The 23287-nt window shown below is 48.9% G+C and overlaps 7 protein-coding genes across 7 annotated transcripts; 4 read left to right on the top strand and 3 right to left on the bottom strand.

Annotated features, from left to right (window-relative positions):
* Window positions 1-1204: 1204 nt before the first annotated feature.
* Window positions 1205-3359, top strand: LACBIDRAFT_299735 (uncharacterized protein; the record flags this gene model as incomplete). The annotated part of the gene is made up of 8 exons (XM_001882643.1): window positions 1205-1245; window positions 1306-1649; window positions 1740-2236; window positions 2294-2372; window positions 2420-2507; window positions 2561-2622; window positions 2673-3025; window positions 3081-3359. The coding sequence occupies 8 exons, from the start codon at window positions 1205-1207 to the stop codon at window positions 3357-3359; spliced, it is 1743 nt and encodes a 580-aa protein (XP_001882678.1).
* Window positions 3360-4041: 682 nt separating this feature from the next.
* LACBIDRAFT_294605 (uncharacterized protein) lies at window positions 4042-4862 on the bottom strand (the record flags this gene model as incomplete). The annotated part of the gene is made up of 5 exons (XM_001882489.1): window positions 4042-4079; window positions 4107-4143; window positions 4470-4477; window positions 4535-4549; window positions 4613-4862. 5 exons carry the CDS (start codon window positions 4860-4862, stop codon window positions 4042-4044), a joined length of 348 nt encoding a protein of 115 aa, XP_001882524.1.
* Window positions 4863-5806: 944 nt separating this feature from the next.
* Window positions 5807-7769, bottom strand: LACBIDRAFT_299733 (uncharacterized protein; the record flags this gene model as incomplete). The annotated part of the gene is made up of 6 exons (XM_001882488.1): window positions 5807-6067; window positions 6125-6639; window positions 6702-6774; window positions 6823-7317; window positions 7375-7678; window positions 7735-7769. The coding sequence occupies 6 exons, from the start codon at window positions 7767-7769 to the stop codon at window positions 5807-5809; spliced, it is 1683 nt and encodes a 560-aa protein (XP_001882523.1).
* A 1164-nt stretch (window positions 7770-8933) lies between these two features.
* Window positions 8934-10115, top strand: LACBIDRAFT_328569 (uncharacterized protein; the record flags this gene model as incomplete). Its single annotated transcript, XM_001882642.1, has 3 exons — window positions 8934-9545; window positions 9602-9998; window positions 10069-10115. 3 exons carry the CDS (start codon window positions 8934-8936, stop codon window positions 10113-10115), a joined length of 1056 nt encoding a protein of 351 aa, XP_001882677.1.
* A 701-nt stretch (window positions 10116-10816) lies between these two features.
* On the bottom strand, window positions 10817-14226 carry LACBIDRAFT_328568 (uncharacterized protein; the record flags this gene model as incomplete). Its single annotated transcript, XM_001882487.1, has 7 exons — window positions 10817-10974; window positions 11228-11402; window positions 11594-11632; window positions 11739-12649; window positions 12698-13205; window positions 13579-13973; window positions 14085-14226. The coding sequence occupies 7 exons, from the start codon at window positions 14224-14226 to the stop codon at window positions 10817-10819; spliced, it is 2328 nt and encodes a 775-aa protein (XP_001882522.1).
* A 5990-nt stretch (window positions 14227-20216) lies between these two features.
* LACBIDRAFT_299730 (uncharacterized protein) lies at window positions 20217-22508 on the top strand (the record flags this gene model as incomplete). Its single annotated transcript, XM_001882641.1, has 5 exons — window positions 20217-20463; window positions 20516-20529; window positions 20581-20781; window positions 20831-21682; window positions 21732-22508. 5 exons carry the CDS (start codon window positions 20217-20219, stop codon window positions 22506-22508), a joined length of 2091 nt encoding a protein of 696 aa, XP_001882676.1.
* Window positions 22509-22676: 168 nt separating this feature from the next.
* On the top strand, window positions 22677-23012 carry LACBIDRAFT_299729 (uncharacterized protein; the record flags this gene model as incomplete). The annotated part of the gene is made up of 1 exon (XM_001882640.1): window positions 22677-23012. One exon carries the CDS (start codon window positions 22677-22679, stop codon window positions 23010-23012), a length of 336 nt encoding a protein of 111 aa, XP_001882675.1.
* Between the last annotated feature and the right edge of the window lie 275 nt (window positions 23013-23287).

Raw genomic sequence — 23287 nt, 5'->3', positions numbered from 1 at the left:
AGGCAAGGTTCGAGAACTCGATTTATGATAGATTTGCAAAGAGGAGCAGCTCATGGGCTTCGGGCTTCCAGTGATCTTCTGGGATTTCGGCGTGTAAGTACTACCTTTGCTTCCTTCCCAGCTACCTTGGCAATTAGTACGTTGAACTAATTTGAGGTTATTTGCCAGTGTCATAGAGTCTTTCGAATATCAGGTCGACATGAACATTACTAGCTTTCGCAATAAGAATAATTACTGAAAGTCAATTCTGCGACCTGGCGGTGCCTTCATGAAATATGCATATGCTCTTCGACATGGGATTCGAGAAGCCTTGGGAAGACTCGCGCCTGTAGAAATCCGAACAAGCCTTATCTCCACTGACATAAATGCATGAGTCAATCTTTTTGCGAACATTGAATCTGACGTGTGCCCAACAGAGCGTTCAGCCTTTGGCGTTCGCACTTCAAAGTAACAACCCAGCAGCGACATTTTGCTCATTCTGAGAAACGTTGGTCAATCTTTTTGCGAACATTGCATCTGACGTACGCCGCTCCATGCAATCCAGCAGCGACATTTTCGTCCCCTCTTTCACAATCAATTATGCTCTAACTTCTTCCAGAACCGGTGGAGGCGGTCGCATTTGCGCCGCAGATCTATCAGGTCTAATTTGAGGTGCCTGGGACTTCTATCGGCGATTAATACATGGCATTTCACTGACCAGCGTCATTCTTACAACCCTCAACGTCAAGAAAGTCGAATATTTTGGGTCCGCGGTGACGGGTGATGTTGTTCCCCATCCCCTTCCTTCCTCAATTCCGGTGATTTTTTTGTTATTCTTAGTCTATCTCGCATTTACCCCTTTTGATAGCAATCAGTATATCTCCGGTTTGCTCTTGGGGAGTGACTTTCTTCTTCAGGTCACTTGGACGTTGCCGGGAAGGGCCGAGAAGCCTTGGCGCTTCTGAAGATTCAGTTTTTGGATATTCTGGCTCTCTCATTCCGTCACATAGACCCAACTTAACCACGCCCGGTCGGACACTTTTCTTCACGTCTTCAAGGTGGGATTCTAGTAAAGTTACATGGCATCTTCCGCCGCCGTCGCCTCCTCCTGGTTCTTTTCCCTTCTACGGAACTCCTCGGATGAGGTTTCTGGGTATAAGACCCAGCCATTGACCACGTTCTACGTCTCTGCCGCACACGCCCATTAGTCCTCGCTCGTTAAACCATGCTGTTCTCGTTTTCGGGCTATGCTCATCAGCGCGCATGGTGAGTCTCTCGCTGTCGCCTAATCTGATTCAGATGACAACCGCTAATACGTGTGGGCAGCCTCTGGAAGCAGAAGGAGCGGCAGTCACAGATTGACTCCCTCCCCGCCATTTACTCGACGCCACTTTCTTTATCCGAAGAAAAAATTCACGCTCTTTCCATTTCTCAACTCGTTTCCAGATGTCGCTCAGGCGCGATCGCGCCTTCGGCTGTTATGATGGCGTATGCGAAGAAAACCCTTGTTGCGCAGCATGCGACTAACTGCGTCACCGACATCATGTTCGACGAGTCGCTATCCATCCCTTCCGTTGCCAACTGGGGTCCTGGAGTCGACTCAGAAACACAGGTCACTGAGGCCGGGACTCATGACCATTCGCTCTTGGGAGTACCGGTCAGCATCAAAGGTATCTTATCACATTTTCATGTAGAAGAACGCCACTTTCTGATCGCATCATCTTATCCCCCACCTACCACCACCACTTTGCACCTCTCAGATACGGTTGATATTGTTGGGCATGACACCACCATTGGCTATTCTCGTAACGTCGCACGCCCTGCGTCCGCATCTTCCGCGATCGTTCGCCTTCTCCAGGATGCGGGTGCCCTTGTTCACGTCAAGACGACGGTTCCAACAGGGCTTTTGGCCCTTGAGACTACCTCTGATATTTTCGGCCGCACTACCAACCCGTATAACCCTAACCATACAGCTGGCGCGTCGACTGGGGGTGGGGGCGCCCTCGTTGCTTACGGGGGGAGTAAGATTGAGATTGGAACGGATGTGGGAGGGAGCGTCAGGATTCCGGCTCATTTTTGTGGTATTTGGAGCCTGAAGGGGAGCGCAGGGCGGTTCCCGATGTGGGGCAGTTCTTCATCGATGATGGGGTTGGAGGGTGTGCCTATCGTGGCTTCGCCCCTAGCTGGGAATCTTGTAGATCTGGAGGAGTTTTGGAAGCGGGTTGTCCTGTCTGAGCCGTGGCGCTATGACCATACCGTAAGTTCCTGTGGCCTCGTCAGTTTTTGTTCCTCGTATTGATGTGGTGATACCCAGTGCGTTCCGATGCCTTGGAAATTTGTCAATCTTCAAGTTGAAGGGCGCAAGTTGAAGTGGGGTATCATGTGGGAAGACGGTAAGTTGAATGATCCTTTCGCTTCGCTGCTTCTAATTCACTGTCAGGCGTAATCCCGCCGAGTCCGGCCTGTCGGCGTGCTCTGACAATGGTTGCGTCAGCGTTACGGAAACAAGGACATGAAGTCGTCGATTTGTTCGTCTTATGTTGCTTCCCATTTTCATATCGATGCGCTAATAAACTCGCAGCCATCCTCCAAATGTGTTTGAAGGTTTGAAGATCGCCTACCAGCTTCTCTTCGCGGATGGCGGTTCGTCTTTTCCTTTTTCTCATCAGCCCCTTTGCTGACATTATAGATAGGAAAGCAAGTCGCAAGCCAGCTGAGCCCAAGAGAGGCTTTTGGTGTCTCCACCTCTTCTATCCTCGATTTGCTTAACTTGTCGCGCTTTGTCAAGAAGGTCCTTGCCTTCTTTACTCGTTCGAGTGATCCTATCTCAGCTGAAATTTACGATATTATGCACGCAAAAACCATAGTCGAGGATCGCAAGCTCATTGCGGCCAGAGATGAATACCGCGCACGATGGCACCAGAAGTGGACGGAGGATGGCCTCGATTTTGTTTTAACGGTACCTCACGTCTTACCCGCCCTCGAAAATGGTACTTCGAAACAGGCAACTCTCCTGAGCGCTGGTTACACCTGCATTTTCAGCTTGGTGCGTATTTGTGCTTTCAGTTTTACCGAGATTGACGGCAATTCTCTCTGTTCAGCTGGATTACACTGCAGGCGTGCTTCCCGTCACGTTCGTGGATAAGATCGTTGATGCCCTTCCGAAAGACTTTGCTTCTACTCCCCAGGGCAAATCTTTGAATGGTGTTGCCAAGGGTGCGTTCTCGGTATATGACGCTGAGAAGATGCATGGATTGCCTCTCGGCGTCCAGGTCGCTGGAAGAAGGCTCGAAGAAGAGAAGGTCCTGGAAGGTATGAAATTGATCGAGGCGGCGTTGAGAGAACAAGGAACAGTTTTCGTTCCTCAAGTGCGGATGTGATGAGAGTCGTCTTCCTTCTTCGTTATAAATGCTGACGTTTTATTTTTTTGATCGTCGTACTTCACACTCCTTAACATCTCTTCATATCTTTTATTCCAAGCTCGATATGAACAATCCAACTACACAAACGTTGAAGCATTCCTTTTATTTACAAAGAAAGTCTCTATTCGTTGTATGTTTATTCTTACTGCTATATATCGTCTACGTTTTGTATAATTTCTTTCTCCCTTTCATATTTTGACTGTCGTTCGAATTCAACTGCACTGGCATTACCTCTCGTTTTTTGAACATCATAACCTCTCGCGATATCTCATCGTTGTCTGTAAAGCTCTGAGAAATGATAATATGATATGCGGACGCACAGGGGGGGCGAACAGCGAACTTCAAAAGCTCGAGAACCTCACGGGCAATCAATGGACAATGAGCAGCTTTGGATAACGCCAAACACAGCGGTGCTGGTACCGATGCAGCTCCAAGGTCGTACCCCTATCTCTTGTTCCTGCGCCAAATTTCGAAAACAAGGTGAAATATATGCAGAGGGTGCGAACAGAGCTATCATGCTATTGTGATAACGTGCATGCATGGCGGCGGTCGATTTATTATGGGCCTTTCGGTGCCACAACCTCCATGTTTACATTTCGAAAGGATAACCACAGCTGTACGCCGTCAGCGCGTCGAAGCATCAGCTATTCTTTTGGCCGACTCTGATCTTGCTCTCATCTGAAAGGTTCAAATTACAGGACGTACAATCATCTAGGCTTTTGGGGTGGAAAGCCTCTCGATTCTGATGGTGTGTTCCGAGTCAGTAGACTAGGTCTGGGGAAAAGGTGCGATTGAAAAAGCAGCAGCTACAACTTGATTTCTATCTACGTAGCAAGTCCACAACGACGGAGTGTGTGTCCTCGTCAGCCTGTTCAGTTTGATGTGAACTTCGTCAGGAACCAGTGATTTGAGAGAAGTCAAACTTGAACGGTGTGCTCACTTCGTGTCACCATTGATCTAGATTCGTTTGCAGTTAGTTACTGGTCCCCGGGAGTTGCCCGGGAGTTGAAGGTCCCTGTTTTAGCCAAAATCAAGTTTGATATATCCTGAGGTAATAGCGAGGCTTACCGTGTCGCCTAAGAAAAAAAGGCTTTAGAAAGTGGCCGACTGGAGACAATCATCGACGTATTTACCTTGTACAAGACCGCCTAGATCAGGGGATAAGCATCAGCGACCAAGCGAACGTGGAAGAAATTGGAGAGTCTGCTTACCCTCAGCAACAACACCAACCACACCACCAACTACACCACCAACTACACCCACTACACCACCAACTACCTGACCGGCACCACCAGCTACACCACCAACTATCTGACCGGCACCCCCAACTACACCATCAACTACCTGATTAACACCACCGAGTACATCACCAAGTACCTGACCAGCACCACCAACTACACCACCAACGATACTGTAAGCCTGCGTGATCGCAAGTAGCGCAGAGACGCTGCTGAACTTCATGGCTGGGTGATTTGCAGGTGAAAGATAGAACTGGGTTCAATTGGCGGTTTCCTCAATTCCCTGCCCCCTCTTATACTTCTTTTCGGAGGTGTGACTCTGAGCGGGGCAAGTCTAGGCTGTCTAGCACATCTCTATCAATTAAATTGAAGATTCGAAAGATTTCATTCATCAATTGTCTGTTATCCCTGCTTGCTTGATTGAGCAACTTCCAGCGGATAACGACATTATTTATAAAACGCACCTCGGATATCGATTGGAAAGCAAGGAGATAGCACACTATCGACTGTGACATCGTCTAGCGCAACGCCAAAGGGAAACATGTCAGGCAAAGTGACATTCGAGGATCAAACTGGACGGACGTACTTCAAGCTTGTCGATGATCATCGCGTTGTTTTCGCAAAATGATTACTGCCAAAGATGAATAGTCGACCCCCATCGAATCCGTGAAAACCGTGATTAACTGGCGGTGGCATGGACACATGATGTTGCCACCAACTCTGTTCTTTCGGCGTTCATTGATTCCGAAGAGAACCCAGGCCAATGGAGAAACTGTCTGTTCAATGCTCCTGCGCTATTGATTCGCCCGTTTCCTTGTAGCTTCTTGGCTGACACCTTCTCTTTTCAGATTGTCTTTAAATGGCCTACGTTTAGGGAATACGACAGCGGGTCTTCGGGCTGAAAGCGAAGGACAAGTGGCGTGCAAAGTTCATCAACTTGGCCGAACGTTAAGGTAATGTAGCATTCCCCAGATAGTAGAGGACCCCTTTGATTGAAATGATCCTCCGCGGAGGCGAAGGAATAATTCAGACATGCTTCTAGAGTGCAGGTCGGGTTAGCGTCATAGAAAAGGCAGCACACGTGATCATACATCATTAACCATCACAATTTCATCGGCGGAAGGGTTGATCTTGGGTTGATCAACCCAACAAGTCTTGACCACAAGACTACACGTTCAACAATTCATAGGCATTTCCACCCTCTCTCAACATCCTTTCAATAATCTTCATACCCTCCATGACCTTCTCCTCCTCAAGCCTTTGACCTACAACCTGAACACCAACGGGGAGACCGTGCATCGCTTTGGCATTATGGGCCTTGTAAGCACCTTGCTCGACGGCATTGCGGGGCCTGAAAGCACCGGGGGGTAATTCGTCCAACGTAGAGTCCACATGCGTGACAGGAAGAACGCCCGCAGCATAATCCAGCTAGGGATGAAAAGCATCGGTATCAGCTATGATGATAGCGAAGAAACGAAGACTCACAAGGTTAAACAAGAAAGTATAACCGGATGCCCTCCAACCTTCCTTCATCCCCCCGTGAGGGACAGCGGGCAATGCGTTCGGAACAGTAAGAAGAAAGTCCAACTTTTCCTGCTCTTTCCAAAACTCAAACCACCGCCCTTTATAATCCTCCCTCTTTGCAATGTAAGGCCAGAACTCCACAACACTCTTCTCATGGAACCCGTCCAAAAGCCCCGCGTAAACCTCGTCACGCTTCACATAACGCACGTAAAGGGTGTATAGCCAGCGTAAGAGCCTGGGAAGCCGAAAGATGCCCAGGGCTTGGATCATGCCCGGGTCGTTGGATTCTATGAAGGATGAGCGCATGGGAGCTGTGGCGGTCTTGCATCCGTCGGCGAGAAGGAGGGCGGAGGCGAGTTGAAGGCCTTCGTATGGGCTAGGAGGGGTGACATCAACGACGGTGTGGCCATGTTTCTTAAGAGTGCCAACGACGATCTCAAGGGCTCGTTTGCATGCGGGAGAAGGGCGGACGACACCTGGAAGGACAGAGTATGTAAATGATTCGAGTGAAATTTAGCTTGTAAATCGTACGACATACCGTCATCCCACATAACGCCCCATCGGAGAGGGGCTTTGTTCAAATAGACGACCCTCCAAGGGATGGGAAGTACCTGTCAATTTAAATTAGCCAGCGAAGCGACTCTACCCATACAACTTACCGAGTGATCATAATTCCAGGGTGACATACTCATAATCGCCTTCCAGAACGTCTCTAAGTCTTCCAAAGTCCTCGCCATAGGGGAATAAACTGGCGCAACGCCCTCTTGCCCGAGCATACTGGTATTGTTGCCCATCTTCAAAAACCTCCCAGTCGATGCCTTGATGGTGTACACCCCAGAATAATGCGCGGGTACCCTCACAGAACCAGCCACATCCGTGCCAATACCTATGCGTGAACCTCCGTACGCCAAAAGAGCGGCTTCACCGCCGGTCGAGCCTCCCGGTGAGTATTTGCTATTGTGGGGATTTGTGGCGCGGCCGAAGACGTCCGAGGCACTTTCGAAGGAGAGGAGAGTGATAGGAACGGCGGTTTTGACAAAAGGGACTGCACCGGCATCGCGTAGGAGGCGAACGAGGGCTGAATCTTTCGTAGCGGGCTTGCCTACCCACGCCGAGTAGCCAATACACCCGTCCCAACCCTTCACGCTGACCGTCTATCTCGATAAGCTAGGTTCATCAATTGACGGTGCAAGTGGGAGGTTGGAACTCACGTCTTTGAGGCTAACGGGCACCCCGGCTAGAGGACCATCTCGATTACACCCCTGTGCCCAACTGAGCGCCGCAAAAATCATAACCTCTGTCAAACAATTTGTGGCCTCCTGAGCCTTGAGCGCTTTCTTCCCATAAGCCCTCAAGATGTCGACTGGGTCAGCCTTGCCGGTTTGTACGGCAGAGACGAGGGTCGAAATAGGTTCAGCGAGGACCTCAACCTCCTGAGCTGTCAGTGGTTCCGACAAGTGGAAAGCTGTGGCGACATCGGTGATGCGCTGTCGTCGCTCTTCCTGTTTCGTTTCACTGGTTTGGTGTGAGGTTTGATTTGTTGTAGACAGAGGAAAAGAGATTAAGCTCACCAAGCCTTGCGATGTGCGAGATACTGGAATAGCATGGCTGTGAAAAGTCGACTTCAGAAATAAAGATCAAATGCAGGTTTATAATAAGCCTATAATAACCCTTTACATAAAACCCAAGTTTACAATCAAATCATAATGGATTTGCTGGGCGTCGTAGGCCTGACAAGGAGTCGAGCAATAGCATGCGTGGATGGCTGCTTGGGGTGCTTGTGTACTTGGATAAGATTCCAAATTTTTCAATTTTTGTCACAGAAACAAAAAAGGAACTTGTCCGGACGGCGGAGGGGAAGGGCCTTGAATATTTGAATTCTTACATTCGGAGCTCGAAATTTCATCGTGGTTTTGCATCGCGACAACATCGCGATTCCGGCCACCTCATCCTCACCTTTTCTTATTACTGAAAAAATACTGCTATCATAGGAGAAACCATAGTCTCAACTGGTCAAGGTCCGGAGAAACTTGGTGAAGATTTGACGGAGCTGTCCTTGCCAGTGGATCAATGTTGTATCAATGAGAGTTTTGAAACAACCCGACAAGTGATAGTAGCGTCGGCATCCTCTAATGATCTGTGATTTCACCGAATGCTCGGTTGTTTGACCCTTTCCAGGAGATTACATCTGGCAATGGAGAAAAGGCTGAGTTTACACTGACCCCGAACCTGAGTAACACTCCACACTTGCTCGAAATCAGAGAGTGTTCCGGCGCCAGGGCCGTCGAGAGCACAACGAATTGGATTTCGCACTGAGGATCCATGATCTGAAATTTACGACCCAAGTTGATCAAATTCACATTTACGAATATCAGTGAAGTTGAGTGAAGTCGCGTAGTAAATATGTTTTTGAACTTACCTAGTACTCAATGCTCATCGTCTGCGCACGTTGTCCTCGGTTGATGGGCTATGTCGGCTTGATGCACAGAACATTACGTTAACCGCTTGCCAAATGACCGGACAAGTCCTTGAGACGCTAGCCAAGAGTGAAGACAGAAGAGCGGCCCGAAAGATGTCTGCAGGCTCACTGGCAGCTTGGAAACTTGGGAATCGGAGCGCTCATTGACTGAAATATTGCCGTGCAAGATCATGGTCAATAGTCGCAGGGAAACCACAGCATATCGTTATCTGTTTGAAATACAAGTTGCATCAGCACGTATAACAAGTTTGGACGCACCCATAGTACTAAGAGCTCCCCAACTCTCTGCAAATGAGTGACTGCCAAGAAAGCCCACCCATCATAGGGAGCTCTTCCACTGTAGGCAGCTCTTCCACCATAGGCAATCCTACCATCCTCAGCCCCAGCCCTATCACTCTAGGCAGCCCTCCTATCCTACTAAGCCCCGAGAGCCCTCCCATCCTAGACCCCAGCCCTTCCATCCTATGCAGCCCTTCCACCGTAGGCAGCCCTACCGTCGTAGGCAGCCCTTCCATCGTTGAGATCGATCGTCACCCAGGGCTCTTGGACAGAATGTCAAGCATTGGTCCTAGCAATACACCCAACAACGAGAAATTTAGCACAGAGAACGATGAGAAGCTTCTAGAACATGATCGGAAGGACAAACGCACTACAGCAGTGATTTGGGTATTTTCATGGAGCGAAATTGTTAATTATGCCCTCCAAATCGCCGGAATTACTGCGGGAGTTGTGTTCGGTGTGTGGGCGATTAAGTCATACGGTGCGACGGAGACTTCGCTTGCGATAGCGGCCAATGCGGACAATGTTTCGAAGGACGCACTGTCGCAAAGCAAATTAGCCAATCAAATTGCTTTGCTGAGCTTCTGTGCCCCTCACCTCGAGGCAATCCCACCTTCTGAATTTGTACGTCCACCAGGACCTTCTGTGAATCAACCTGTTGTTTATCGCGCTGAAAGCAGACCTTGCCTTGTGCCACAGTTTCAAAATCTCTTTTCACGCTTGTGATATCTGGAGATCCTGTCGGCTTAATGCCCCCCAACTCCCAGATCAACTCAAACACCACTAACCCGTTCGGGGATGGTGGTTCAGCAAACGGGGTGTCGCCATCTGGGCTGCATAACAAAGAGATAGGATCACAGCCAACGCCGTCGACCAGTTCACAGCCCGGACCCCAGGCTTCGGCAGATTCATCACCATTGGCATTGTCGAACAGTCAAGCGCTCGGGGGGCCAAACAGGCCACCACCACCGAAAACGACTTCACCCCATCAGAAAACCATGGTGCACTTCGCGGTGATAGTTGGGATTATTGCTGCTGTTGTTGCATTTTTAGTGGCTGTCGGCGCTCTCCTCGCTGGTAGGAAAAAGCTGAAGATACGCGTTAGTATTACTTCGGAATATGAATGTTGAATCATACTAAGCAACAGGCGACAAACGGCTTAATCCCAACGGCACTGCAGTCATCCTGGCGTAACCTGATACTTATGTCTGAATCTCCAAGGAGGCAGAAACGCGTTCAACAGTGATTGACAGAGAAGTTGACGTTAATTCGATAATTCCAGAGCTCGAGGAATGCAGCTCACCAGGAATCTTAAGAAATTAGAATGTCAGTGTGTGGCCGAAAATAATTCAATGATACCTCAGGAAGTGATGAGTCCATACTTGACCGTCTTGCCTTTGAGCGTTGGGAGTGCCCGTTATACCCTCTTATTACTAGCAGATGGGACGGGTGGAGAGATTTAGTGATCTGAGCTCAGTACATTGTGTGAAGTGACTGAGACTCGGCGATTCGAGTGAGAAGTTTTCGTCAAAGTCGAGGGTGGGAAAAAGTCACACGAAATACAACTTCACAGGACGTGCAAAGGACGCGATGTTTATCAAAAATAAATTACCCATCCCACAGATAATCCAGAATGTCAATCCGATGAAGAGTTTACAGCCGGAGGAAACCTTGAGGAAACCATATCCTTTCTAAAATGTCGGCTTCAACGGAGTATGAGCCAAACTTTCTGCGTCTCTGCGGAGCCTCCGAGTCATTGTGAGTCAAAAGTTTATTAAAAGTGGGGCCAACTTTGATTGCCTGAAAAATGAAAATAAAAATGATTCAACGCATTCAAAGAAATCACTCACTTTCAAACGCATTTCTACACCGAAACTCCTTTCGTTCTCTCGAGTTCACGACGACCGGTAAATTGCGTTTATCGTATCTCCACTTGCCATTGGACCTTGGATGATTTTGCCTGGTGGTCGGATAATCCAATCGAGCTGGTGACATTTCTTCCTCACAGCGCTGAGGAGATTTGCTGGCTTGTTGCTGATTGTATCAGATATACCTATAATCTCAACAGATCGTTTGTTTTGGGGTACTAAAAATCCATGATAATCTTCGCTTGATCCTCATCTGTCAACGCAAGGGTTTATCGACGAAAATAGCGGAGAGGACGCGTCTCACTGAGTATTCGTTATCCGCAGTTGATGGGTGAACACGCAAAAAGCCAACGGCACGAAAGGACCAAAATACTGGTTATACTGTTCAAATTCAGAGTAATTGTGAAGTCAATGTTACTATCAGAGATAAAGGCGTACGTATGTGAATTGTAAATAACGTCGCCATATGCGTTTTATGTGAAGCGGTAGCCAGGAAATACAGAGGCATTATGGAAAAGAGGGCCTCAAGTACGGAGTCGGAAGCGGAGGAGAGAAGATGAATATAGGCGAACACGTAGTGTGTAAAAGTAGAATTATACCAGACGCGTGAATGCTGTATATGATATGAATTGTCGAGTGCTGAAATAAAATAGGAATCATTGCAAGATAGAGGGAAATCGTAATGAGGTGAACAAGATGAGATCTAGAATGGAATGCAAGGGGCGTTTAAATAGAGAGAGACAGAAGAAAAATACTGGGAAACAAAAATACACAGAACACAGAGAACGAATTCACGGAACGGACCTTGAGATACGGTTTTATAGATATGGATGGCCAAGTGACCTAAAGAACAAAAGACCTCATCAACCAATGCCCATGAAGAAAGAACAAAAAAGCAGACAAAAACGCACCTGTCATACACCGGCTCCGTACAAACTACCACACCCACCCTTCCCTCCAACCACTGTACAATATCCGCACCCACGCTCGTACACTCATGCATCTCTAACACCTTAAGCCGATCAGGCGCCCCAGCCCCACCCGCATTCGCATGAATCGGATTCCGCGCCTCCACCATGCGTATCAACCGCCCCATCCCCTCACTATGTCCATGACAAGCCCTCATGCCCAGCTTCTCCAAATTCGGACAGATCCAACCATGGGCAGGACCACCTCCCACTGCAGGAGGGTGGTTATTATCGTCGTCCTCTGGATCGCCCAGGGCCGATACCAATCCCTCCAAAGGCGTACCCCCAACCTGGAGCGTCTTCAACATGGGCAAGTCGTTCAAGAGAGACCATGAGATCACCACGCCCCCAGGGCCGTAGTAAAACGCCTGCGCGGATGAATTATACGCAATCGACAGGTGTTCTATGGGAGGTTTTTGGGACCGTGTGATCAAGGCAGAGATAGTATCTTCGATGGGGTCACGTGCCTCCACATCAATAGTCAGGTTTTGGAGCATTGGAAGGGAGAGTGCATCGACGACAGAAGAGAGGAGATAGTGCCCGCCTATGTTGAGTTTCTTCAAGTTTTGCAGGGTAAGGGGCGTCAAAGGGAGTATGGCGGGCAGTACGCCTTGGAAGTGCAGAGAAAGCTCCGTCAACGCAGGGTTCTGGGCGATGATGTATAGGATTCTATCGAAGGGGATATGGAGGGTTGGAACGGCGCGTAAGACGAGCACGTTGAGGTTGCGGAGCATGGGGGAGTTCCACTTGAAGGGTGCGTGTTGGAGGGTCAGAGTGCGGAGATTCGGTAACGAGGGTATAGGTCCCGAAGAGTTAGGAAGCCAAGGCCATTCGGTGTAGAATGCGGCTTCTGCGCTGGTTACTTCGAATTCCTTCAACAATGGGGCGTCACCTATAAGAAGCGTCAGTAGGATGTATCATGATTGGGAGGCGGACATACCATTGATGCCCTTCAGCGCACTTAGCGAGGCGAATTGCTTGTCGAAACGGAATACAAATCGTTCCCATCGATGCATCTGTTCCACGAGGTAAAAGAATGCAATGTGGCCCCAATGCATACCCGGTCTCTGTCTTTCGTTCCTTTCGGATTGACACGACGAATCCGTAGTGGAACTGTGGGGACTAGAAGGGGTATGAGGAGGGGTGGGTGAGTGGGGCATAATGATGGGTGGGGGCACATTCCCCGGCGCGAGAATCGTTACTGTCCCTCCTGGTGGGTGATGCGGTACCACGTAGTGCGATGTCTGAGGGTAGGGGGGTAGCGTAGGGGACGACGCTCTTGGCGGTCGCGACGTGTTGGACGCATCCGCATTAGAATTTGAAGTGGTGGATTTAGGACTGGCGACGCGTAGTACTATCTCGATGTCCAAGGGTACAGAAGACCCTGAACGTTCCAACCAAAGACGAATCGTATCCGCCGATGATTGGGGCGTGGTTATTAAACGGATCTGTAAGTCCAGTTTGGTAAGTCACGTTGAATCATAGATATGACATAAGTAGCATGGGAGGAAAAAAATTCTTTCTCGGGATGGAGAAGACTGCGTTCGTCCAAGCCTCCTCAGATTTGTAAGGTAAAGCGATTACCCGGGTAAAAAGGCCGACTTCTCCGGAGGCGCAGGGACGAAGCGACCTGAGATGACAGTGACAGGCAGCAGTCGACAGTCGACAGGACCCATGCCGCTCAGAGTCTAGGAACGTGGAAGGCGTGTGGGGGGCAGACAGCAGCACCAAGTTTCGATCGCCCCCCGCAATCCAACCCCCCCACTCAGCCCATATCCCAAAATGGCCTCAAGGACGACCAAAAAAAAAGACAACACTCACTTTCGACCAAATTAATGGCATGCCCAACGCCAAGGTCCTCCAACTCGTGCAGACACTCGATAGGGTCCACGCGGAAGCCTCATATCCATTAGAATCGAAACACCACATGAATATTTCCCGAAGTAGTTCCACAGGTAAACGTCGAATCCCACTCAAGTATGCCTCCGTCCTGAAAATCTGATCCTGCAACGCCCCATACGCGTGTTGCATTTCCTCAATGGCATGTTTGGACTCGCGAATGAGCTGGGCGAGAGCAGACTCTGCTGCGAGTATTTTTGAGGAAAGCTGGAACGCCGAGGTGCGCGTTGCTGAGAGAGAGAGCCTGGCCGAGGCAAGTGAGTCTTTAGTCGGTGGGTCGGGGAAGAATACAGTGCTGAAGGACATTGGAAGCCGTCCTGCGGTATGTTGAATTTAGGGAGGTATGGGGAAGCCGCAAGGTGTGGGCTTGTTGACAGGCTTCATATGGAGCTTTCCAACTCCGCTATCTCCGAAAACACTCGCTTTACCTTCGTTGCCATCATATCTTTTTCTATCCACAACAACTCGTTGGGATGAGTAGGCTTTAATGTCCTTCTCTGTGTCCGAACTAAACGCCAGGTAGTTGAGAGGCAACCGTTTGTGAGCGACGGGGCAGAAAAGTTGCTTCATTGTGGGTCCTTGTTGTCATCGAGTTGTCATTGAAATGGAGACCTTGTATGATACAAAAGGCACAGTAGTCGTTCATCGATCATCGCGATCTGCATTCTACGGACCCTTATGCCCCGCAAAGGACAATAATTGTTTACTTCCAAGGGCTATGGTTCAACAGAAAAACAAGGTGGCTAAACAGCCTCCCACGGCAAACCGTTTGGCCGAAACGAGGATAAGTAACAAAAGTTGCAAAAGGCAGAGTAGTAAACCAATCTCAATCATATTCTTCGCTACTCTTCGGTGGATCTTTGTCGGCGTAGGATGTAAGAAGTTGTTACCGGAAGAGGCATGTACCGTGACAAACTTTTAGATTTAGAAAATCACCGAAACATTGGCAACAGGCGGGCAGTCTATGGATTTCGAAGAAGTGATGTGGGTTAAGAAGGGTCCGACTATAGCTTTTGTGGTAAAATTTAGTCAAATAAAAAAGCAGAAACCTATAGAAAATTTGGCGAGTCGCCTCCCCAAAGAAGCGCTTGACTTTTTCTTCATGAATTTTGTCTACGACACAGAGGATATTAAATTTCTCAGAGAAATCAACTTACCTACTCTGATATTTCTTGGCCATAATCCTGCCATGCCGTATCAGAGAATGACTCACACTTGAATAAATATTACACCTGTGTTTTTTAATTTGTTTTCGTAAGTCGTGCAATGGGCTGAAGATATTATCGTCCTGAATCAGTGTCAGCACGAATCTTTGCCAATATTTTCAAGCTCACTGGACACATGGAAATTATAGCATCCAGCTCATTTTGAAGCCCTCCCCAAATATCTAATTGATGGTATCCAAAAATAATCGCCCATGTTTGAAAGTTGAAACCAATCCGTCGCAAGGGAACTCAAGCAGGATATAAAAAGAGCTCTAAAAATCTCGTCCTTAAGATGAGACATGAGATAGCTCATTCCATCATGGAAGGTCAAGATCTCCTTGAGATGATAACACCAACTTCGACAAGCATACAAAAGGTTAGCTGGAAATGGATCAAAGCCATTGGGAGGTGGGGGTCGGGACGCCTTCAGGTTACTTGATATTGATCCACACTTCGACACCATGATTCTGAAGCAATCATAGAGCAAATAAACATGATGGCGCAAGGGATCGATGTAGTTTTGTCTTGAACGGTCTTCCTCAAGCAGGAAGTCGTGCAAGGATGCATGAAAAAAAGTGACCTGGCCCTGATTATTATCCGGAAATCTGAGGATTGCCTTGCAACCCCTCAGGGGGCGTCGAGCCTCACTAGCACCACCAAGGCGAAGCAGTTGTACGAGATCGTCAATAGGAAGTGGGTATTTGAGCAGTAGAAGCACGCCAAACAGTCGCTTGAAGTCATTTTTCGAGGAGTGTGGGGTGTCACGGAAAACCTGATGATAAATACCATCCAATCCGTCATGTCGTAGCATAGCTTTCTTTAGTCGTGTCGCGGGAACGCCTTCTCCCGAGTCCAAATCACCCACAAATTTGAGAAGAGTAGAAGCGTACACAAATAGACCTTCAGACTTCTCCACCAGTGCTGTTAGGTCTGAGGCTGAAGGCCAGGGTTTCTCTACGCCTTTCATATACCCTTCGTTTTCCGCTAAAACCACTGAAAAGCCATCCTGAAGATACATGTGAATGTCATCATGAGCCCAAAAGTCCATTAAGTCGATGAACTGCGTCCGCCGGGCATAGAGCCTGAATTTTCCTTGGAGGTGATCTTCAGCGCGGCTAGTGATGAAGAAGCGAATAGAAGTTGAAAAATCCCGTTTTCCACCTGCGAGAATCCTGATAAGTTCAAGCGAGTCCTTCCCATCGCATTCATCGAGCCCATCGATGATAACAATCATAGGCAACCACTTGGGGAACACACCAAGGGCAACAAACCTAGTCGCGTCATAGACAGCGGAAAGATGGACAACTATTGGTAAGAAAATGAGGCACCATCCGCGTGACGTTTTCAAACGCGGAATGAAAAATTAGAAAGGGAGCAGCGCTGAGGCTAGTTCAAGGAATAACCGGAATGTCCGGCCGATAAGCAATGGGAATGTGTAAGGCTGAGTAGGAGCTAGAAGAAGACTCTCCATTTGCGTCTACAACGACTTAGAGAAGAGTGTTGGATCAGCCTGGATAACCCGATGGATTTTCCTACCGACATTGGGATGAGCAATGGCAAGCTGATATGCGATGGTCGTCACAAGGTTCTGGGTAGTCCAACGCCCTGGGAGTGCTGATTCTCGAGAAAAGAAGAAGGTGCCTGCAAGTCTTCCCTCAGATGCGAACTTTTTCGCAAGCGTGGCCGCGATGGTGGTCTTCCCAGTACCGCCAGGACCATGAAGCCAGCATATGGGGCTCTCGTCACTCGAACCCGCCCATTTCAAAATACGAGTGAGAATCACCGCGCGAGTTCCGGATAGACATAGCGGGGTATGTTGTTGCTCCTGTGAATCGTATGAAGCAGCGAGGACAGCATGTTCTCGGAGCATAACTAGAAGAAAGGGAACATTGCGGAGTGAAAGCCAAATTATTGACTTGGACCGTACCTGTAGGAGCGAGTGTTTGACTGTTCACGGTGGAGGTATGGTCTGCAGCGGTAGGCGCCGGTGGATATCAGCGACTTGAGATTGTAGCTCAGCGTCGTCTGACGTACGTTGACTGTTATCTGTGAAAGAGTAGTCGTTGTTGGAATGGTTGTAGCTTTCATTAAATTTGTTGAATGAGCCATGGTTTGTAGTTGTGTAGCGATCTTCGTTGGGCTTCATCATGAAAGTACAGAGGAAATCAGCTTTGTACTTGTTTGTTGCATCAACAGCTTTTCCACTGACCAACCACTGACTCAATTCTACGACCAGATGGATAATTCTTACCTGTGCGAGACATTACGGCCGATGAATTGCGCTCCAAATTAGCCCGTATTTTTGTGACGACCACTAAGCATGATGCTTTTACTGTTTCCCTTCAATTTCGTCCTCAGCGTCTAACCGACTCCGACCATCCTCAGCGGTGGTGCCGGTGAACAACTGAAGCTTTTAAATGGAAAACAAAAATCTATCGGGGTTTTCGACGGTCCGAAATTTATTGGGGTCTTCGACGGTTTCACAAGTCGTGTGTGTATACGTCCGAGATGCCGATTTATGACTGATGGTAGGTCATGGTGCGGGCCATGAAGCTGTTGAATCTTGGTTTCTTACTGGAAACCTTGACGGCCATGATTAAAGCTTTAATCTCGTCAACAGTGAATGCGGACGGAACCATGTTACTACCCGCCATGATGACTCGCCTTTGACGCAATCAAGCGTATAACTGGCGACTCCTACTTGCTTTTCATTGGTGGTCCTGAAAAACTATCTACCCTCAGCGACGACGAAATCAAATCCGTCATCGAATTCTATGCTGGAATTTCGTGCGTCCAAGTTATGCATGAACGTTTGAACATGTACTGCCACGCCATATATTGTGCTCCAAAACCAAAAAAAAAATCAATTTCACAAAATACATGGTACTTTACATCAGAGGTAGGAGATTTTGTCAACTCCCTCAGCATCTACGTTACCCATACGATTTGACAGGGACCCTGCACACCTTTCAAGATAAGATAAGGAGAAAGGAGGAAAATATGGTCATACCCATTGAATGCTCTCGGCAACACCCTTGGGGTTTCTAGCGATATCAGACTACAGGGAGTGCGAATAATTGTAAGAACAAGAATGAAGGGAAACTCGCCGTAAAGGTGATGCGCGGTGGGATTTGCTTTGGAAATCGTGGGTGGTGCCAATAGACTTCAAATAAACCTTCGTCGAGGCAAGTTCATATGCTAGGCCCTTCAACCTTCAATAACCAATGCCGGCACTCGAACAAGGCACCTCATCAGGTGGACGGCCAATGAGAAGAAAGTTGAAAGGAAGTGGGAATTATGTCAGGACTCAGGAGGCGGCGAGTGCCCCAAGATACCTGTCATATGTACGTGACGTCAGATAACCTACGCTTATCATCATGGTACCTCCATAGACGCTCTCTACATCTCTACGCAACCCCCGACCTGCAAGCCAAACTCGCAATTAAATGGCTTTGTATATTCTTCAAAGCTGCACATTTGTAGGTCTGCATTCTATTGATAAAAATCAGGCGGCCTTCGACCTTCTTATTTATAGCACTCTTTAGATCTAGAGCTGGGTCGAACGATAAGTCCGTTCACCAGGTGACTAGATAGAGTGTTTTGTATGCTCCGGACGCGGCACATCTGGCAGCTTGGGAATTGAAGAAATCTCTCATCGACGTCACAGGAAAATAAAAGCCGCTAGATCTCCAGATGAAATGACGAGCCGCGGGTAGCCGAAGCGTCATGCTTAAATTCAAAGTGTGCGGAAGAAATTGTATGGGGTGGTGTGATTGCGTCAAAATTGAAACGCGCCAGTCCGCCATCCGAAGCAAAGGCGCTTCAGCCTTCGAAAGAGGCGTCAATTACCAACTTCGAAGACTATCCTTATAAAACAACCTGCTTGCAGTTGAGTTTTTCAGACTGGCTTAAAAAAACGAACGTTATCTCTTCCGTGAATGGTCAATGAATGGTGGATCACGGTCAGCGGAACACGACGCCATATGTCGTGCTACCAGCGTCCGGGACGGAACAAGTGACAGTTCATAGCTGCCAGAGACAATGAGAAAAACAAAGTAATGATAGAGGAATTCGCGTGGACTTGTCTTGTGACCATGTGATGGAAGAAACTGCTGGGTGCTTGATGAGTGCGTCGATTTTTTATTTGACCCAGACGGGCAAACCGACCCAGTGTCCGAAGGACCGAAGCGCCCGCCGGATCTTTTGGATTGTTGACTTTGTTATGGACGTAATCGCTAGAACCCTGGTGGCGCAGGTGCGGATAATTATGCGAACGTGCAAGGCGCAGTCAAGGTGAATCCTGGACCTGCTTTGCTAGGTTTAGCGAGTTCTTGAATGCACGTTTCGGATGTATGAGCACAAGTGGGAATGGCGTTTGTTCACCACCAAGAATGGCGTTAGCTTTCCCAACGAAGTCGTTGAAACCTGAGGGTTGATGCCAAGGCGCGGTTTAGTTCATAGTGTGCTGAGCGGAAGATGAAGTTATTCGCGTCCCATCTTCCCTGCATTCCGAGATCAGGGTAGAGTTTGAGATTGAGACCGGCGCTTACTGAGGCTCAGCGATTAGTTAACAGATGTAAAGGCCGTCTGATAGAAATAATTGATCGGACGATGTATAAGTCGTGGCACCCGGGGACATTGATGCAGAATTTTGTGCGGAATTTGTGCGGAATATAAATGATAGTGAAGTGACTCGTCTTGGCGTGGGGGCTTGGCGCGGAGAAGTATTATCTGTCAAGAAGTGACTCGGATGAGACCAGGAAGAGACCCACTCCGGTAGGTGAGAGCAGCAACCATGGCGTAGTGTGAGCAACTATGGTAATATATATTAACCGCAGTGGTGGGGTAATAGACGTGGGATGTTTTTGTGATTGAAGTGACGAGTTCGTAGCCAAATACGCGGTGTCGGAAAGTTATGCGAATTCTGGCGGTGAAAAGAAGCAAGGGTTCACGTCACTCGCCAAGGAGAGTCGAGGGATATAAAGGTTTCGAGAGTTACATGATAAATATCTTCATCGCCCATGGGTAATCCAGCGAGTAAAACGGCAGCGGCAGGAGCAGAAACGTGTGTGGGGAGCAATTCTGAGGCGGGAGATGCAAACACGGCCAAGCACATCGGCTCTAAAACCTATGAGTACGTCTCCCTCTCTACCATAGCGTCTACACACCGCCTTCACAACATATCTCGCTGCTAACAACATCTATTCTTCTATTAGTGCCTCAAGGCTGGTTGTACCTTTCCTTAATTCCGCATTCTCAAGTTCCGGCTCATTTCCGGGAAATTGTGTTGATTCAGAGACACCACTCGTTGATAAGGGGTCCCCTCGCGTTCACAACACCCGTAACCCCTCTATTATGCACCAGGATGCCCGCAAACTTTGCTTGAACATAGACCAACAACATTTGCAACCAACGCCGACAACCACTCAGCCACTGCTCCAATGGGACTGGGCCACCGAACATGCCGACAGGAAACGGGAATCTAAGGCTGATGCCGCCTTGCATGGTGCTTCTCCTTTCGAAGTGGATAGAAGGGTATTGAAGGACGTCGTCCGCGAGAAAATGGGTGTCGAGGTTGGTCGTATCACCTTTCTTAGTGCGGGTATGTCGCTCTCTGATGTTTCGGCTGTCGGCTGAGCTGATCTTTGCTTAAGGAACCTTTCACAAGGTCAATCCGTCTCGGGACGGGGTCCCTTACATGTACTGATCATCTATTTAGGCCTACCTTGTCACACTCGTCGATTACACGGAGCTAGTGGCACGCGTTGCACGTCGGTTCATGCCCAGACTCAAGACCGAATCAGAGGTTGCTACAATGAGCTACCTTCGCGAAAAAACCAGTGTCCCCGTTCCGAAGGTCTATCACTACGATTCAAACCCCTACAACCGCCTAGGAGGTGAAATTATTCTCATGTCGAAGGTGCATCACTAAAACTTTCGAGTCGATCACGTGACTTACCACCCTACAGGCGCCCGGACTTCCGCTTTCACAAGTTTATCACGGGCTCCCTTACAGTGACATTGTGAAGCTCATGCGAAACCTCGCAGCCATCGTCATCCCTCTCTTCGCGCATCGATTCTCCGGAATAGGGTCCATCTATTTCGGGCCTGACCCGCGGATAATAGTCTCTTCCGACACCCCAACCCCCAAAGCCAGCCAATATTGCCCTGCATATTCTGCATTCCCATTCTCCCCAACGCTAAGCATGAGCGGGGTGAACGGCCCTGTGCCCAAGACCCCGTCTCTCCAGTCTATTCATACTGCAACTCACGTCTTCCACGTGGGCCCAATTATATCCTGGCCTTTCTTCGGCTCCAACCGTGGCGATCTGACACACCCAGAAGAATTGAACCGCGGTCCGTGGGCTTCCACCGCGTCTTACTTGGCGTCCTGCGCAGAGCGCGAGATCCAGGGTGTAATACGCGAGAATGAAGGCAGCGCAGCTCCACATCGGTTACATCTGGACCCGGATGAGATCAGGAGTTCGCGGCATCACAGGTTAAGGGCGGTACCTGGAGACGAGAGCGATGATTCTGATGAATGGGATCTGGAGGAGAGTGAAGAGGAATGGGAGGGTCCTGGAGATGCGATGTATAGGGATTATAGGCGGATGCAGCGCAGTACTTTTTTGGTGGCTCATATGAGTCAGAGGGAGGATCAGGTTAGGAGGGAGATGGGGAGGTGGATGAGGGTTATGGAGCGTTTGATGAAACTGGAGGATGATCGGCCCATGGGGGAAGGTAAAGAGGAGTTTGGCTTGGATTGCCATGACTTGAGCTTGGAGAATGTGTTTGTGGATGCAAAGGATAACACATCCATCGTATGTCTCTCTCTTATACTACCTCACCATACTCAAACACCTCCGACAGACATGTATAATCGACTGGGAATCAACCACCACCCGCCCACTCTGGGCCTGCGCACACGTACCCGCCTTCCTCCAATCCAGTCCCTTCCTAAGCAAACTATTCCGCGAGGCTGTTGCGCGACTCCCCTCCGACCCTGCTTCTGCGAACCTCAAACTCCCACCTGGCTCCAAAGCTGATTTGACGACTCTGTGCAGGGAGTGGTTGCACCATGAATCCGCGGGTGTTCGACTAAGGATGGCACATCGGTGTGTGGAGTGGGATGGGTGGGAGGAGGGATTAGTGGAGAGTATATTGGGGCCGGAAGAGTTTGAGGGTGAGTGGTTCAAGGGAGCTGCTAGTGGGAAGGAGAGCGCGTGTACGGAGGCGGACGCGGATCGGGAGACATCAAGAGCGGTGATTGCGTCTCCGCGTACTGAGAATCATCATCTACATCATCACCATCATCATCACCCAGCACAGGCAACGGGAGGATCCAGCTCAAACTCTTTCTCGCGGACTTCCAAGATGAACGGGACGACCAAGGGGGCGAAGAGCAACGGCGTAGGCGCGGCTGGGATGGTGTTAACAATACCACCCGCACGAGGAGTAGCACGGTTGTCGAGGAAGTTGCCGTTCGTGGATGAGCAGGAGAAGGAGCAGATGTTGAATACGACGGGGGATATATGTGGTGGGCGTGGAGGGGAGCTGGGGAGGCGGTTGGAAGCTTGGTTGACTGTTACGGGGGGTGAGGGTGGAAAGCGGCAGCAAGAGCATGTTGAGGAGGTGGGAGGGATCTAGGGCGGAGTAGGGTCTGGGTGCCGATCCCTCCCTTCCTGCTTGCTCCGAGCCAGGGCCTCCTCCGACGCTGTCGTCTTGGATTTCTTGTTGTCGTCTTTTGATGATGCGTATCTGGTACTTAAATTACGGTCCGTCAAGCTCGTTGGACACGCTAATTCTCTTTCATTCATGTTTTACGTCGTACATTCTCCTCTTGATCTTCCTTCTCTTCATAGCATCACCCACTGTCCATTACCATCCATCATTCGTTGTATGTTTGTGTGTTCTACTCATCCCACTTTTTACTCTTTTCTTTTCTTTTCTTTTCTTGATCTGTCCGCCGTTCTTGTAATTTATCATCGAAGTAAAATGGATTACCTAATACTAGAAGCCTTCCAAACTTTAAGCTTCAAGAATGATCTCACAACAATTCTCAAACGACTCTTTCTTGGACTCTCCACTCATTTGCTCGACTCTACTAATCTCGAAGGGGTTCAAATCACTATGTTGGGGACGAGGGGGTAAACGGATGCGGAGGGACTTCTATACACGAGTCCGGATTGGGTCAATGTGAGGCGGGTAATTGAACTGGTGTCAAGACTACTACTCATCGGCCAGCTCAAAAGATTCACGATTCTTTTAGAGGTTCAAAACGGTTTTTGTTCTTCCATTGAACCCGACTTCAGATTAACTCGTGATCGGATAAATCGATCACGGCCTTGCCACTAGATACAGTCGTGGACAAGCAAAGCCCACCAATCGCTTTTCTCACCGAAAACTCGATGAAATTGCGAGATTCT

This window comes from Laccaria bicolor, genomic scaffold (genome assembly GCF_000143565.1).
Source record: "Laccaria bicolor S238N-H82 LACBIscaffold_17 genomic scaffold, whole genome shotgun sequence".
Taxonomy (NCBI): Eukaryota; Fungi; Basidiomycota; class Agaricomycetes; order Agaricales; family Hydnangiaceae; genus Laccaria; species Laccaria bicolor.
The sequence above is the reverse complement of the archived record's forward strand: the minus strand, read 5'-3'. Positions and strand labels throughout refer to the sequence as shown.